Source organism: Vipera berus, assembly GCF_964194415.1.
Source record: "Vipera berus genome assembly, chromosome: 1".
NCBI lineage: Eukaryota > Metazoa > Chordata > Lepidosauria > Squamata > Viperidae > Vipera > Vipera berus.
The window spans coordinates 283,168,162-283,184,732 of NC_138202.1; the positions used below are offsets into that span (position 1 = coordinate 283,168,162).

At 40.2% G+C, this 16,571-nt stretch overlaps 2 protein-coding genes across 2 annotated transcripts in view; one reads left to right on the plus strand and one right to left on the minus strand.

Moving 5' to 3' along the window:
* The first annotated feature begins 2,403 nt into the window (after nt 1-2,403).
* LOC308668787 (uncharacterized protein) overlaps nt 2,404-16,571 on the plus strand; it is a 497,063-nt gene continuing 482,895 nt past the window's right edge. The window contains exon 1 of the mRNA XM_081328949.1: nt 2,404-3,894. Within this exon, the coding sequence (XP_081185075.1) occupies nt 2,785-3,840 (1,056 nt within the window). The 5' untranslated portion in view covers nt 2,404-2,784 and the 3' untranslated portion in view covers nt 3,841-3,894. The remainder of the gene's footprint in view (nt 3,895-16,571) is intronic.
* Nucleotides 10,893-16,571, minus strand: part of FRMD1 (FERM domain containing 1) — a 30,323-nt gene continuing 24,644 nt past the window's right edge. Inside the window, exons 9-13 of the mRNA XM_081314339.1 lie at nt 15,580-15,754; nt 13,833-14,168; nt 13,584-13,700; nt 12,167-12,246; nt 10,893-11,624 (exon numbers count right to left, since the gene is read on the minus strand). Coding sequence (XP_081170465.1) covers nt 11,337-11,624; nt 12,167-12,246; nt 13,584-13,700; nt 13,833-14,168; nt 15,580-15,754 — 996 coding nt within the window. The 3' untranslated portion in view covers nt 10,893-11,336. The remainder of the gene's footprint in view (nt 11,625-12,166; nt 12,247-13,583; nt 13,701-13,832; nt 14,169-15,579; nt 15,755-16,571) is intronic.

Sequence of the window (16,571 nt, forward strand, 5' to 3'; positions counted from 1 at the left end):
TTTGCAGGATGGCTTTGAGCCTCCTTGCTAGCACCTCAGTGGATTCACCAGCGATGAGCACGCCATCAAAATAGGGGCAGACCCCTGGAATGCCCTTAAGTGTACATTCCATAATGCCCTGAAAAATTCCCGGGGCTACACTGACCCCAAATTGCAGGCACTTTACTTTAAACGCCCCCCTGTGGGTTACAATTGTCTGTGCCGTGGCTGCGGCCTCATCAACAGGAAGTTGCTGATAGGCCTGAGCCAAATCTAATTTTGCAAAAATAGTGCCACCCTGCAAGGATGCCAGGATGTGGCTTACTACTGGTACTGGGTATGCATGCTGTTTGAGTGCCTGGTTAATTGTGCATTTATAATCGGCACAGATTCTGACCTCCCCATTGGCTTTTAGTGGTATTACAATTGGGGTCTCCCACTCACTCCCATCTACTGGCTGCAATACACCCTGTTCAACAAGTTTATCTAGTTCAGTGTCTATTTTGTGTTTGAGGGCAAATGGAACCCTACGAGGTTTAATCCTGACTGGCACTACATTTGGATCCTAGTTTGAATGCTATTGGCAGACCCATGTATGTTCCCAGAGTTGAATCAAAGACATCTGCAAATTCCTCGCATACTGTCGCTAGACTCACGACTTGTGTCCGATTGATTCCAGTTACTTGGATGCCTAGTGCATCAAACCAATCGAGCCCAATTAGGCTCATTTGCTGGCCCCCTACTATGACAACATCCAGGTGCCCTGAAAACCCCTTAAATTTAACAGCCAGTGTGGCCTCACCCTTGACTGTGACTCTGGCATTCTGAAAATCAGTTAGTACAATGTCAGAAGGCCTCAGCTTGGCCCATCTCTTACTGCGAGTACAAAAAAAATTAAATGTTTCAAGGGAAATAATAGAAACAGCAGAGTCTGTGTCCAGCTCCATCTTGCAGGGGACCCCTTGCAGCTCCACCTGAAGACTATACTTGGTCTTAATCGGACAGCGAGTCCCTGTATGACAAATGCTTCTGCGGCTGGAGCAAAAACCCATGCTATACTGTCCCCGGGCCCCAGTACCTCTCCTGGTCAGATCTTCCGACTGGTGACCGATGGCCGGTCTCTCTGGTGACCTCTGCAGACGGACGCGATGTGGTTAATTGTTCTAACTGTCAGGAAGTTTCTCCTTAGTTCTAGGTTGCTTCTGTCTTTGGTTAGTTTCCATCCGTTGCTTCTTGTCCTGCCTTCAGGTGCTTTGGAGAATAGCTTGACTCCCTCTTCTTTGTGGCAGCCCCTGAGATATTGGAACACTGCTATCATGTCACCCCTTGCCCTTCTCTTCGTTAAACTAAAGGTAAAAGGTAAAGGTTCCCCCGCACGTGCGTGCTAGTCGTTTCCGACTCTAGGGGCCGGTGCTCATCTCCGTTTCAAAGCCGAAGAGCCAGCGCTTGTCCGAGGATGTCTCCGTGGTCATGTGGCCGGCATGACTAGACGCCAAAGGCGCACGGAACGCTGTTACCTTCCCACCGTAGTGGTCCCTATTTTTCTACTTGCATTTTTTACGTGCTTTCGAACTGCTAGGTGGGCAGAAGCTGGGACGAGTAACAGGCGCTCACTCTGTTACGCGGCACTCGGGATTCGACCCGCCAAACTGCCGACCTTCTGATCGACAAGCTCAGCGTCCTAACCCACTGAGCCACCGCGTCCCTTTTCGTTAAACTACACATACCCAATTCCAGCAACCGTTCCCCATATGTTTTAGCCTCCAGTCCCTCAATCATCTTTGTTGCTCTTCTCTGTACTCTTTCTAGAGTCTCGACATCTTTTTTCCATCGTGGTGACCAAAACTGGATGCAGTATTCCAGGTGTGGCCTTACCAATGCATTGTAAAGTGGTATTAGTACTTCATGTGATCTTGATTCTATCCCTCTGTTAATGCAGCCTAGCACTGTGTTGGCTTTTTTGGCAGCTGCAGCACACTGCTGGCTCATATTGAAGTGATTGTCCTCTAGGACTCCAAGATCCTTCTCACAGTTACTACTACTGAGCAAGGTACCCCCTATACTATACCTGTGCATTTGATTTTTCCTGCCTAAATGTGGAACCTTACTTTTATTATATGTAAATATTCATGTAGGTCACCTATAGCTCCCAAAGCTCCCCAGAATGCATGAGATTGAAGTTCATGGATTTGGGCAAAACAAATGCTTGGTGCTTTGCACAATTTTAAGCCATTCATTGTATCCCTCATCCAAAATTGGTCCAACTTTTCCAGGTTTCGTACGTTTAAGTGGTTAAAAAGCCTCAGAAATTATTCCCTCCTTATTCTCCAAACTCAAAAAAGAAAATATGATCTTGACTTCCGCTGGCGGCGCGGCGCCGAAGACAGCCTCCCCTGGCTGCCCGCGGCTCAGCTGTTTGTTTTTTCGCCCGAAACAGCGCCGATCAGCTGTTCGGGCGAAATTGAAGCCCCCTCCTCGGGAGAAGAGGAGGGGGTGAGGCCCCAGGTAGGGGTAGAGTTCTCCGAGGCCGCCTGAGCTTCGAGCTTGGGCGGCTGAAGGATCGAACTCCCCCGAAGCCTGGGTTGCTCCCAGCTGGCCGTCGTCTCTGCTCCGAATTTCCTGGAGCAGAGCCAGGCGTCTGCGAACCATCCCTGCCTGAAGAAAGGACTATGATTTAAAGGAGCAGGCAGAGCGGTACAAGAGGAAAAGGTGAAGAGATGAAGAGGATTATTTTATTTTACTCTCAAGCTTGATGGACTATGCTTAAAACTTAAAGTGAAAGTGCGTCACAATTGTAAGTAAAAGATGGCGGCTAAACCTCCCCCTAGAACTTTTCGGAGTGCTGGAAATTCTCCGGTGCAACAACAATCATTACTGCAGGCGTTGCATTCTCCTGATGTATTGACATCGAAGGATCTTGAAAAACATACCCAGTTAATTTTGGAGTCAATGGGTGTTAAATTTGCACAGATGGAGGAGAAATTGGAGAAATTGGAGCAGAGAATGGAAGAAAGGATGGAGCAGAAACTTAGAGAGATGAAGGTAGACATTTTGTCCTCAGTGCATAAAGTAGCTAAATGTGTGGAGGTGCTGGATGATCAAGTGGAAGACTTGACTCAAAAGAATGCTATATTAGAAGCAAAAGTATTGGAAATTGAAGATTTAAAAGACAAAATGGATAGCGAACAGAGTTTGGCTCAATTTTACCAGATGCAGTTTGCTGTTAGAATTAGAGGCCTAAAAGAGAATATTAAGGAAGATTTAAAGCAGCTGGTTTCTGAGGCTTTTGAGGGGGTATTGAACCATCCAGCATCTGAAATAAAACAAGGCATGGACAAAGTGTTTCGTGTGAATTCCTGGATTGCTAAGCAGAGAAAGTTGCCTAGAGATGTGGTGGTTTATTTTGTAAAAAGGGAAATTAGAGATGAAGTTATACAAGCTGCCTATGATACTAAAGTTGTGATTGCTGGTCAAGAAGTTTTGGTTCTAAAAGAAATTCCTCCAAAGATTTTAAAGAGAAGGAAGGACTTTATATTTCTTGTGCAAGAGCTCAAGCAAAGAGATATAAGGTTCAGATGGGAGATCCCAGCTGGGTTGAGCTTCATGTATGATGGCAAAAGGTACTGTTTGGGTACTGTGAAGCAAGCGCATGATTTTTACAACAATGTTTTAAAAGCAACCCCATCAACACTTCTGGAAGCTGCAGAGGGATCTGGAGAAGGAGAACATCAAGAGGATGAAGATGGACAGATAGACGAGAAGGGTACAGGAGGAGATCAAGCTGCAACTCTTTTGGATGATCCTAGAGAACAGAGGGTGACGCGTGCTGCCTTAAAACGCTCAAAAAAGATTAAAAAATAAGACCAGTAGAAATCTATGGAACTTCCACAATATACTTATAGTCAAGTGGTAGCTGTGTTTTTAAGAGTTTTGGGATGATATCTATGGTAACAGAATGTTCAATTTGGAATTAATGGACAATTTACTACAGAGGAAGAGGAAGAAAATTTTGTGGGTTAATGCGGGTTAATTTGTGTAAGAACTATCTATTATAGCCTATTTTGGCTAGAGAGGTTAATAGGGATTGGTGCTTGTGATGTGTAAGTGAGAATATGTCTAGGTAATAGTGAATTGTGGAAGAACATAGATGGGAATGATGCTAGTTTTCTTTTATTTTAGTTCTTTATACATATTTAGTATTGTTAAGGATTGGTTTACTCTATATAAGCTAGAGAGTGATGGATTTTAGAGTTTATAATTGTTAGTATATGATTGTTTATGATTGCTTTTTAGATATATACCTTGTATTTTGCTCTGGGAAGTCGGGGGGGGGGGAGGGGGGGAGGAGGGGAAGTAGAGGGGTGGGAGGCAGGGGAGGGAGGAGGGAGAGGGGGAGGGGGGGAGGTAGGGAGGGGAGGAGGGAGGGGGAAGGGGGGTTTTTCAAAGGAAAATTGTATTTTAAAACTTTTCAATAAAAAAAAAAAAAAAAAAAAGAAAATATGATCTTGAAATGTTGGTCCTGCCCATTCTAGTGGCAATACAAATCCATTTAGGCAGATTATGCTGGACATATTAACAGATGAGGAAGAAACAGAGAAAGTGGAACAAGGGGCATCTAAGAAAAATAGTCCTGGAGGGGTTGAATCCAGTAGTGTTGGAGCCAATGATTCCACTTTGAGACAGATCCAGAAAGCTCGCAGGAGTCCTTGCCTGTATCCCCTGACTTGATAGATTCTGCTACCAAGTTCAGCTACCCAGCCCTAAGAGAAGCATATGTTGAAGCTCAGCTGATCTATGCAGGGCTGAGCACTGCAGGTGAGACAGGTTGCCCAAAAGCAATATGAGCCAGCAGTGCTAGGCTGCATTAACAGAGGGATAGAATCAAGATCACGTGAAGTGTTAATACCACTTTACAATGCCTTGGTAAGGCCACACTTGGAATACTGCATCCAATTTTGGTCCCCACGATGTAAAAAAGACATTGAGACTCTAGAAAGAGTACAGAGAAGAGCAACAAAGATGATCAGGGGACTGGAGGCTAAAATATTAGAAAATGGTTGCTGGAACTGGGTATGTCTAGTTTAATGAATAGAAGGACAAGGGGTGACATGATAGCAGTGTTCCCATATCTCATTGCTGCCACAAAGAAGAGGGAGTCAAGCTATTCTCCAAAGCGCCCAAAGGCAGGACAAGAAACAACGGATGGAAACTAACCAAAGACAGAAGCAACCTAGAACTAAGGGGAAACTTCCTACAGAACAATTAACCAGTGGAACAACCTGCTTCCAGAAGCTGTGAATGCTCCAACACTGGAAGTTTTTAAGAAGACACTGGACAGCCATTTGTCCGAAATGGTATACGGTTTCCTGCCTGAGTAGGGGGTTAAACTAGATGACCTCCAAGGTCCCTTCCAACATTATTATTATTGTTATTTTTGTTGTTGTTGTTGTTGTTATATTCCAGCAGAAGAGACTCCCATGAGTGACATGGGCCTATGAGTGGAGGCTCATCATGCTTGGCTTTTTGACCTTAGTTCTTGAAAGAAAGCATTGAGATCACCTTTCAGGTTTCAGCCCTTTCATGTTTACCTTGCTGAGGATACTGGTGAAAAGACATTTTCCTTCCCAAAGTTCTGCCTGAACTCTTATAGTGTTGGACATCCAACCTGCTATCTTGTTGGCTGGCAGCTAGCAGTGTTAAAATATAACTTGTAGCTTAATACATACGTTCTTGAATTTTTTTCCTACATCTTACAAAATTGATCATACATCCTCATATTATGTGTAACCTATCACTATGTGTTCTTTACATACGTTTATATTGCTGCTATCCATGCATTTCATGCCATAGGCAAAATAAACTCCTGTTCTAAATTACCGTATGCCTCGAGTCTAAAGTAGTGTTTCTCAATCTCAGCAATTTTAAGTTGTGTGGACTGAGGAATGCTGGGAGTTGAAGTCCACACATCTTAAAGGCCCTGAGATTGAGAAACACTGCTCTAGCCGAAAGGTACTTCAGTGGAGAACGTCAAGCTATACTCAGACCATGGAAAAGCTAAAGAGCCCAAGTTAATAGCAAAGTAGGTATTTCTAGCAAGATCAGTCAATGGTATGGATCCATGTCAGACAATCATACAATACTGTACTATTAATCCACCTTTTGTATCACCTAACAATTTTTTTTTAATCCCATTAATATCCCGCCCTTCTCCGAAGACTCAGGGCGGCTTATAATCTAAAGTACAACGTGCTTAGCAATAGTCTTCATTCTATGTATATGCCTGCTTATTAATTGTAGCTACAGAAACAGAAATTTGCCAGTGTAGTTAGAAAAGGTGTGGGAAACTATGACAATTTTATGACCTGTGGACTTCAGCTTCCAGCATTCTGGGAGTTGAAGTCCACAGGTTGTAAAATTGCCATAGTTGTCCACCCCTGAGTTAGACAATAATTGAGTTCTTCGGGAAAAATAGCAAAATGCAGTACAAGACTACTATAAGGGAACAAAGTAATTTCACCCCCCCCCCCAGTATTATAGAAAAAAAAGCTGAAAGGAAAAATACATTGCAGAATAATTGAAAGGAAGGCTGGTTATTATTAAAGAGAGATTTGAAACAGGGACTATACTTGCTTGGGGATTAGGGTTAGATTTGTACAGCCAATCTATTAAAAAAGAGCATGAAGTCTGCACAATCTATTGATTGCTCAAATGTTTCAGGGAATGAAGATGCCAAAGAACAGCATGGAGAAGAAAAACTCGGGGTGGGGGGTGGGGGTTGAATAGCTATTATAAAAAGTTTACCATGTACTTTCTGAAAAATGAATTATTTCTAACTACTATCACCATTCACTTCATCAGAAAGAGTTTTGTGGGTTTTAGAGGAACAAAATTACATTTATTACATACTAGTTCCCCTCCCCCCTTTTTATGACATACTACAGTAAAAATGAATGAAATGCTAGAGAAAAAAAGGAAGGTGATGTAAGTTCTGGAAACTCAGTAAAGTTATAAAAATGGCAATATAATAAAGTGAATTTTCCTAATTGTTTTCAGACAGACAGAGCATTTGTGGAGATTCACATCTGAATATTTTTATTTGAAGTACCCCTGAAATACACTGCTCAGCAACTAATACATTCAACAGACATTCACAGACATCTGCTTTGTTTAATCTTGTAATTCTGACATCTCCCTCTTTTTATTATTTTTAAGCATGTACCTTGTTTCCTCTCTTCTTTCCCAGACAATAACTGCTTTCCCCCACAAAATTGAGTTTCCAGAACTTACATCACTTTCCTTTTTTTCTCTAGCATTTCATTTCCTATTTGGAGCCAGTCTATTTCTGATGAGATGAACAAAACACAGGTATATTTGACCACAACTTAGCATTAGGCAGATGTTTGCCTTGTGGAAAAAATGGACTTCCCCAAAGCTGGTGGGATCTAGAGTTTCTATGATTAAATGCTGGGTTTCATATGGACGCTAGCTGATCTGGCAATAACAGTTGTGTCATAAGCATGAGGATCAAAGAGGTTGGCAGGCAGTATTCCCTTGGGGTGCAGAGATCTTGTCTTTTCATTTTTTGTTCCACAGCAGCACACATTCCAGTGTAGCTTTGACTGTCTTTTATTATGTAAATAGATGATTGGGGTGTGTGTGTGTGTTTTAATAGAAAATATTTCCTTTCATAAAAAGGAAAACATTGGGCATAAAAATGGAGATAAAAATATTATTCAGTTGAGACAGGTAGTTTTTCTATCTTCTATAGATTGTAAGGCATTTTAAAAGAGCAATCCCATAAATCAGTTAAGCTGTACATAAAGTAGAATCTCAAGACTGAAATTAGAAATAACAGGTTGAATCAAAAGAAAGTTGTGTGATGAGAGTTTTCATTAAGACTTTGCATCAGTTGAACCTGATTCTTTCTGTGCCAAAGCCTTAAAGACTCTGAGTGCACAGCCTAGCCAGAAATAACACAATGCTATGAGTTCAATAGAAGAGAATTAAAGATGAAATAATGACACCTGGAAATACTATTAAACTTACTACTCCACAAGAACTCATCTTCATATTGCCTGTGGTTTGGGAATTCCTCCTTTGCCCTGTTCATCTCCTCATATCTCTTGTGGGAAATCAAGCCAAAATCTGAACAGGTTGCACATTTTCCATTCTCACTTATTACAAACAATAATAGCACTACTTATACAGCAGATACGAGTGACTGTATCACAGCCTTTTGTAATGCGGCAGCATGTAAAGAAAAAGATTGGCAGTGATTTTTCATGCACAAATGTGAAAGTTGGCATCATTTATAATCAAGCAGATACAATAAATAAATTGTTGCAAGAACTAATTTGAGCAACTGGTGCAACTAAGATATTGCTTTAACTGGGGGTCATAGAATCTTTCTCTATGCAAGAGAATTTTGTAGCAGAAAAGGCTCAGAGTTTGATGCTGTTCATCTATATACTAAAACTCTTGTTGTCATGTCCTTTAACTGGGCAAAATGGTCCATCATAGGGCAACAATTTTTGAACCAAGGTACTTCAAATGGGCTAATTTACAGAATGTGCCCATAATCTGACACCCATGACTCCTGAGGGGATGAAATTTGGGAAAGTTATGGCTGCTTCAGTGTTACTGGCTGCTGCTGCTGCTGCTGCTGCTATGTGATCATTTTCAACATTCTGTGACAGTTTCCCAGGCAGTCTCGCAACCACCCACCAAGCAGTGGCCACTTACCTGACTGCTGGAAAGGAAGGAACGGGAAGAGAGGCAGATTTTCAATGCTCCCTACCAGATTCTCACAAGAAAATTCAAGGGGGAAACCGACAAGAAATCGGAGGTCGCTTCTGCTGCCAATGCTTTTTTTCTTTTTGGCCCATCCTGCTTTTCTGTTTAGCTAAGGAAATGTCTCTAAAACAATGACCAAACAGGGAACAAGTTGTCTAGGATTCTTTTAAATGTGGACTCATGAAAATAAAATAGTTAACACGAGCTTTTGAATGAATGAATGAATGAATGAATTCTTCCTCTGATTGAATACAGGTAGTTCTTGACTTATGATCGTGATTGAGCCCAAAATTTCTGTTGCTAAGCAACAGTTGTTTTTGCCCCATTTTACAACCTTTTCTTGCCACAGTTGTTAAATGAATCACTTCCATTTTTAAGTTAGTATCATGATTGTAAAGTGAGTCTGTCTTCCCCAGTGCTTTTTTTGTAAAAGAAAAAGGTGCCGGAACTCACACATGTCATACAACCTGCCTTGCCTACCCTACAAGATTCCATCCAAAAAAGGTGCCGGAACTCCGTTCTGGGCATTCTATGAGAAAAAAAGCCCTGGTCTTCCCCATTGACTTTCCTTGTCAGAAGGTTGCAAAAAGTGAACACATGACCCTGAGACACTACAATTGTCATAAATAATGCCAAGTCTCCAAATTTTGGTCACCTGACCATGAGGCTGCGGCAATGATCAGGAGAGTGAAAAATGGTCATGTCTTTTTTTCATTGCCACTGTAACTTTGAATGGTCACTAAACAAAAAGTTGTAAGTTGAGGACTAGCTGTAATATATGGTCTACATTGCCAAACTGACCATCTCAGATTGTCTGTCAAAATGCAAGTATTTTTGAGAGAAGATCATTTACACTGAAAGAAACAAGTAAAAGGAAATTTCTAAAACAATCAAGCCTGTGCTGTCTGTACTATGTATACTTCTTCCAGACTTATGATTCTTGGTTCATCTGTTTTTATTATTTTTATTATTCAAAATAAAAACTCAAAATTTGCTGAAATGGCATTTATATAATTTTTAAAAGGTGTCATTTGTTTTTTTAAAAGAATTCATGTGGGAAGTCTCGTTTGGACCGTGGCTATGATGTGTCTATGTATGGATAATGGTGGTATGTTAGCCTTTTGACCAAATGTGGTAGTCTTCTAAACATGGGAGCATAGGGGTGGGGGGGAAGAGACTTCTCCATCTGAGTGATGGGCATCTCTCCTCTAATGTGGCCCATAGAGATTCGCAGTCAAATATATATTTCCTGAAGGGGAATAAAAAACTCTACTTTTTAAAATGGTGAACTTAGAGAAAGTCAATTTAATGGTTTAGGGAGAAAAATTCTACCAATTAGGGAGGAGATTGGAAACATATGGGAATGTAGGAAAAATGAGGACAAGAGCAAATTTTTCTTTTTTCCAGAATAGGTTTACTGCCAAGATACTCCTATAAGTGGCCCCTTTGCCCTTCCAACCCCATCCTTGGAATGACAATGTTTTATGACACAGCATTAATACAACGGGCCCCTGAGGGAGGAAAGAGCAGCCACCAGCCCTATTACCCAATTCACATTTTTTTGCAGAAAAGACTCAGAACAGACCTGCTGGCATGAGGCTATCAACTCATCATAGATAGATGGTACAATTCAAGAGCAGTGAACTGTCTCTCAGAAGAAACACATGACTCTGTGTGTCTTGCGAAACTTATGGCAACACCATCTCTGTGAAATAAATCAAGCATTAGCAAGCCAACATTTCTCAAGAATGAGTAATTAATATCCATCTAGAATAATAATCATATAAAAAGTGCACCTAGTTCCAAACCAATGAGGTGTTGGTACTGAATTGTATTATCCTTCAAATAGGGGGATAATTTTGATATAGCTCTGAATACTCTTTATATACCAATAGTATAGAACTTTCTAGTCAGGGACTTGCTGATCATTTCTAAAAAAGGGGCAACATTTGTTGGTATAATTCTTTTTGTTTCTTACATAGTATTCTATTACATGGATCAGGCCCCTACAAATATTACTGCAAGTTAGCAGCTTCTAGCAAACAGGGATATCTCCCTACATAGAAGTAAATTAAACAAGGAGAAGCAAAGGCTGAAAACTTTCCCACCTACATTGATTTATTCACATTGAAAATAGGCAAAAAAGGTTGTTTATAATTAAAAAAAATTGGAAGGAGAGTCATGAATTAAAAAAAAACACAGTTTATAAAAACAATGCATATCCTAGCTTGATGAAGCCAATGGTGATGGAAATCATAAGCTTCGGCATAGTAGATATTGCTGGCAGTAGACTGCTTTCAGGAAAATGGAAATGTCCCCCCCCAAATTATACACAGTACAACCAGGTGAAGAAAAAGTGTCTGACGCAACAGACTAGGAGGAAATACATTTAGGTTGGACATTCACTATTTGAGGTCCTTTGCCAGCTGTATTCTTAGTGACAAAATGTTCCAGTGAGATGTAAAGCATTAAAGATACTTGTGCATGTACTGTTTCCCAACAGTAGTAATTCATTTGTTTTGCAGATGTTCTGAAAAGATGATCTAAGAGCTTCCACCATGTGGCTACACCACAAATTCTTCTGGGAACTGATCTTCTCCCAAGAGATCTAAAGACAAGCAGTTCATGGACCTCTTTCCATAGAGGGCTGACTTAGTTTTACAATCAGCTGTTGAATACACACATCCATAGCTGGCTAGCTTATCGTCGAAGGCACAACCAAATGTATAACTGTGAGAGGTATCTGATGATAAAGTGGCGCTCAATGGCGGATGCAGACATTTGCAGTGACGGACATCATCTAGACTTTGGCTGTGCTGCTCTGGGCACTTTGCTGCTTTGGGCAGGGCAACCTGCCAATTAAAGAAAAGCACGTCTTTTTAAAGCAAGCAGCATTCAGCAAACAGGACATCAAAAAAAGTTGGTTTATGCAAGCTGCCCCCGATTATCCATCTTATCCAATATTACTAGCATTTCTCTTGTGAAACTTGTCAGTGAAACAACTATGAACCATTAAGCAATTATGAAGTTACCCAGTGTTTCATGGCTACATTCTAAGCTCCATATGTATCATCCCCACTATTCTATACACTAAACTAAGTGCTAAATAATCTGAACAACGTACAGTATGTATTTGGCAAAAATATTTGGGGGGATTTGGGTTGGTTTCCCCCCCCCCCGCCAAGTAATTGATGTAAAACCTATTGTTTTAATTTAAATGGGCACTGGGGAAAAACCCGATTTTCATTTCTCCGCACTCTGTCACCAACTGTTGTGGCACAATTTTGTGATGGTGGCATTCTTATGGACTCACAGAGGAAACCAAGTGCCTTGATAAAGCAGAAGATAAATGAAACGAGATTTCATTTCACTGTTTAATGTACCATGAACTTACCTGATTAAGTGAGTCCGCACTCTGGCCTTTGACACTTATTACGGCGACATGCACCACAGGTAAAGGATTCTTATTAATACCTATGAGAGAGGAAATCAGGATAGTGAGTGACAGTTGAAAATGAAGCTGGGTTCTGCAGCTTCCAGAGACAGAGTTTATTTATTTATTTATTTTTGGGACTTATATGCCGCCCTATCTCCCGAAGGACTCAGGGCGGCTAACAACAATAAAAACAATACAAAAGTTAAAAGAAATTAAATAAACAGCCCCAAAATAAATTAACTAAACAATTAAAATTAAAACATTTTAAAAACCCGTCGTCAATCCAGGTCAGCCTGATGAAAAAGGCGAAAGGACCAGAGATCCGGGGCCATCCGGAGCTCAAGGGGGAGTTGGTTCCACAAGAGTTGGAGCCAGCTCTCAACATATAAATCAATACAATCTTATTCAAAAGAATTGACTCAATTCAGTGCATGATGAACTCTGGGCTGCCAGGATAAGATCCTAAAATTGTTCAAGCAAGTCAAGCAGAACTGGATTTTCTGAAGACTTACTTCTTACTTTTCTTACTTCACAAGAGATGTAGATGTCCCATTAAAGAAGTGTAAATCTCATTCAAAGCTTGAGTACGTCTATATATGGGCCAACTATGCTTGGTTTTGGTTGGATTTGGATGCACTGATTTCATAGGTATGCCTACATACAGTTTAGAGTTTGTATCTATTTAAGGAACTTCAGTCCAAAAGACAAACCTTCCAGTAATGTTTTAGATTACTTGTTTTAGATTACTTCCTGAAGATAAGAGATGATAAAATAACTTTAAATTTTTCACACAAACCTTTCCCCCCCCAATATAATTGATCTTTTACACCTATTGGCAAGTCATAGCGGTATGTTGCCCACCAGTTCACACATCACATTATAGCTATCTAATACACTATGGTACACTAGTACTCACAGGTAAATGCATGTTAAGTATTTAATAACAATTTGTAAAGCAAGTTATAGAGAAAGCAAAACATATTATATATTCAAATTGACTTTATGCTTCTAAAATTCATAAAAAGTGCTGAACGTGCTAATGGGTCATTTAGCAATTTAGGAACCTCAATGCTTAGAGAAACTGCTGGACTTATCATTATTCCTTATGAAATGAAGACCACACAAAATGTTGACCTTGCACCTTTCTTAATCAACAATAGACAAATAAACCTACCCATAATTGTCTCCCTTCACCTTATACATACAAACTCTTCTAGTTCAATAAAAGGGTAGAACTAAGTTTCTTACGTAAAATTAATCTCATCTGAACAACTGGTAATCCAACTTGTTTTAACTAAAGTTAGGAAATGTCAACGTTTTACTAACAGGGGGCAACGCTGAAACATGAAGAAGAATCATGCAAAAGCCATCCTACCTTGGCACCAAATATCATCTTTTGCCTCAGAATCAATAGATCCCCCATGGATCATTTCTTCAAAATGACATTCATCCGCAGGTAAAGTGTCTGGTTCATCCACTGCCAATTCCACCTCTGGACACGATATAAGCAAAATTATTGAGAATGCTGCCTTGTTCTTAACCCACCTGCCAACCATTTTCTGCTTTTTCCATCTTGTCTTGGAGACAAAATTCCCACTAGTGATCCTGTCCTTTCACAACTTACCATCATTGTGCAAGTCATTTTCGGCTTTCTCTTTGCTGCTGCTGTCAATTCCAGAGCTACTATAACTGAGATTGGAACTGTAGGACTGTTCCTTCTGATGAACTGGATCCAGCCCAAAGGGTTCGTCCACAGACATCTCCATGGATAGGTGTTGTCTCGAGTCAGCCTCAATGCCAGAGGTGTGTGAACTGCCATGGCTGTCAGTGGACTGTCGAGACAGTCGGTTGTTACTCTCACTTCCTCTGCTGCTTCCACTGTCATGTGAATGCTTATCCGATGGATCGAAATCTATGTCCAAAGTATCACTGATGTAGGATTCTCGATACCTCTTTTTCTCTGGAAGAGTGGAAGGGGCAGGGGATAAAGACAAGTGTGAAAAAGAAATAAATAAACTGAATTTTACATAATAATTAAAGTTAAATCAATATAAAAAAATTATAACCCCGTGATAGCAAAAGCACTTAGACTTATATACTGCTTCACAGTGCTTTATAGGCCTAAGTGGTTTTACAAAGTCAGTATATTGCCTCCAGCAATCTGGGTCCTCGTTTTACCAACCTCGGAAGGATGGAAAGCTGAGTCAACCTTGAGCCGGTAAGACTTGAACTGTCGAACTGCTGGCAGCCAGCAGTCAGCAGAAATAGCCTGCAGTACTGCATTCTAACCACTGTGCCACCATGGCGCACCACGGATACCAAAAATGTTACAGCAAAAAGAGAAATAAAACCTAGCAACCAAGAACTAATTTATTTTTTAAAAAAAAGACAATATCCCACAGTTATCATATACAGTATAGTATTTATGATTTGCTTCTGTTCCAGCATTGTTCCACATAGCACTTTTCCTTGCTCTTCATTTAACCATACTTCTTTTGTATAAGAATTATTCCATGTGTTGAAATTAATAAAAAATGGATACCCTTACAGAGGAAAAATAAATTGGAAACAGTATGAATGCATCCCTACCAACATGCAACATTTATTCTGAATGTAAGAGGTGAATTTTTGTGCTAGTTTTATGCTTATTTTGCAGTCGTTTAATGTCCACTGAATGTATTATAGTTCTAAGCTGAAGCACACACTTCTTTTGAGACCAGCTACTTCCAACTGGATCTGCCTATCCAATAAGATCAGGAAGAATAGGAGGATCTCATTGGATCCCATCCATAGGAACAATGGAGGCAGACTTGTACACCTTCCCCTATGAAACTGAGGCTGTCCCTTCTTAGAGCAGGATATTTGTGTAATGTGGAATTAGGTGCCTAGGTGTCTAGAGATAGAAATTCTGTTTTATTGGGGGTAATTATTCATTGTTGTCATCTGCTTTATGGATGCTGGGTATGTCAGCTGCTCAGAGTTTGTAATAACTGGAGGGGCCCATTAGCTCAGTTAAATAAAATAAATAAATAAAGAATAAAATGCCAAAGTCGGTCGGAGAACTTTCTCTTCTTTCATCTCACCATCTGCCTTTTTTTGGCTCCAAAGTTAAGCAAACCAGAAAAGGTAATAATGATTAGTAGTGGTTAGGGGCTTGGTTGATAGTCTATTGATAGAATACAAATTTTGGCAGGTGCCCAACAATGCTACACATTGATATTGCTCCCGCTTGTCTCAAATGGCTCAAATAGTGTATTTGGCTTACCAAATTAATATTTACATAGTCAACCAACCCACCCACCAACCAACTTAATCATGGCTTTCATTTTTTTTTAAAAATAATCTTTATGGCCAGTATCATTTTCACATACCTTCTGCGTCTTCCAGCATCTGGATCTGTTTGAGTATGGGCTGGATATTAAGAAACAACCGGTGACTGTTGCTGAGCAGTTGTAGCAAATGCCGAGATCGGAAGGGGCAGCCTGTATAGTAAACCAACTTACGGGCAGAAGGCAAACCATCTGGCTGGATCACAAATTTTTTCCCCTAAATTTAAAAAAGAAAAGAAAAAAGAAAGACAAGAGAGGAGAGAGAAGGAAAAAAAATGTAAGTCTTTGAAAGACATTGTAATAAGTCATAAAAGCAGTGCATAAAAAAGGGGGCTTTAATGAATAAATTTCTCTATGGATGTTCAAATATAACTTTTCCTGTTGAATTATGACTGCTTCCTATCAGTAAGCTTATCATTCCGGTCCCAACACGGTTGGCATCTTCAGATGTCAAGATCTTTTAAGATCCAAACTACTCTCAGGCTTGGTCAGATCCATTTCTTGGGAATTTGGAAACTCTCTATAAAGGGAACGTGGAGTTCATTCTGAGCACGTTTGGAGAGCAGGAAGGGTTCAATGGACCCACTATCTTACTAATTCCTAGGTTATCTAACATATGAGATGGAAGAAGAAATAAGTTTACCATCAGATTGACCAGTGAAGGATAGGTACTCTATGTTATTCAAAAAGTCTGTTAGCTCTAACCAAAAACTGGGACCATTTTCACTTCAACTTAACAACTGTATGCAGGTTTCTTTTCTCTTCCTATGTATCACTGCCCTCTTTTGGCATTGCTACTACAATTTATTTTATTTTAATACACTACAGTTACAATTCTATACAGAAGCCCACTTAATTCACTTGAATTAATTCCTGGGTACATGAAAAAGAACTGCAGGACTACAGGTTAAGTTACGTTTTATCTATTTCTGTTCTAGAATAAGCACACACACATGTATATACAGATTCATACAAACACATATTACATTTAATTTATAGTTATCTGTTCCAAGCTTTTAACAAATCATGTGATT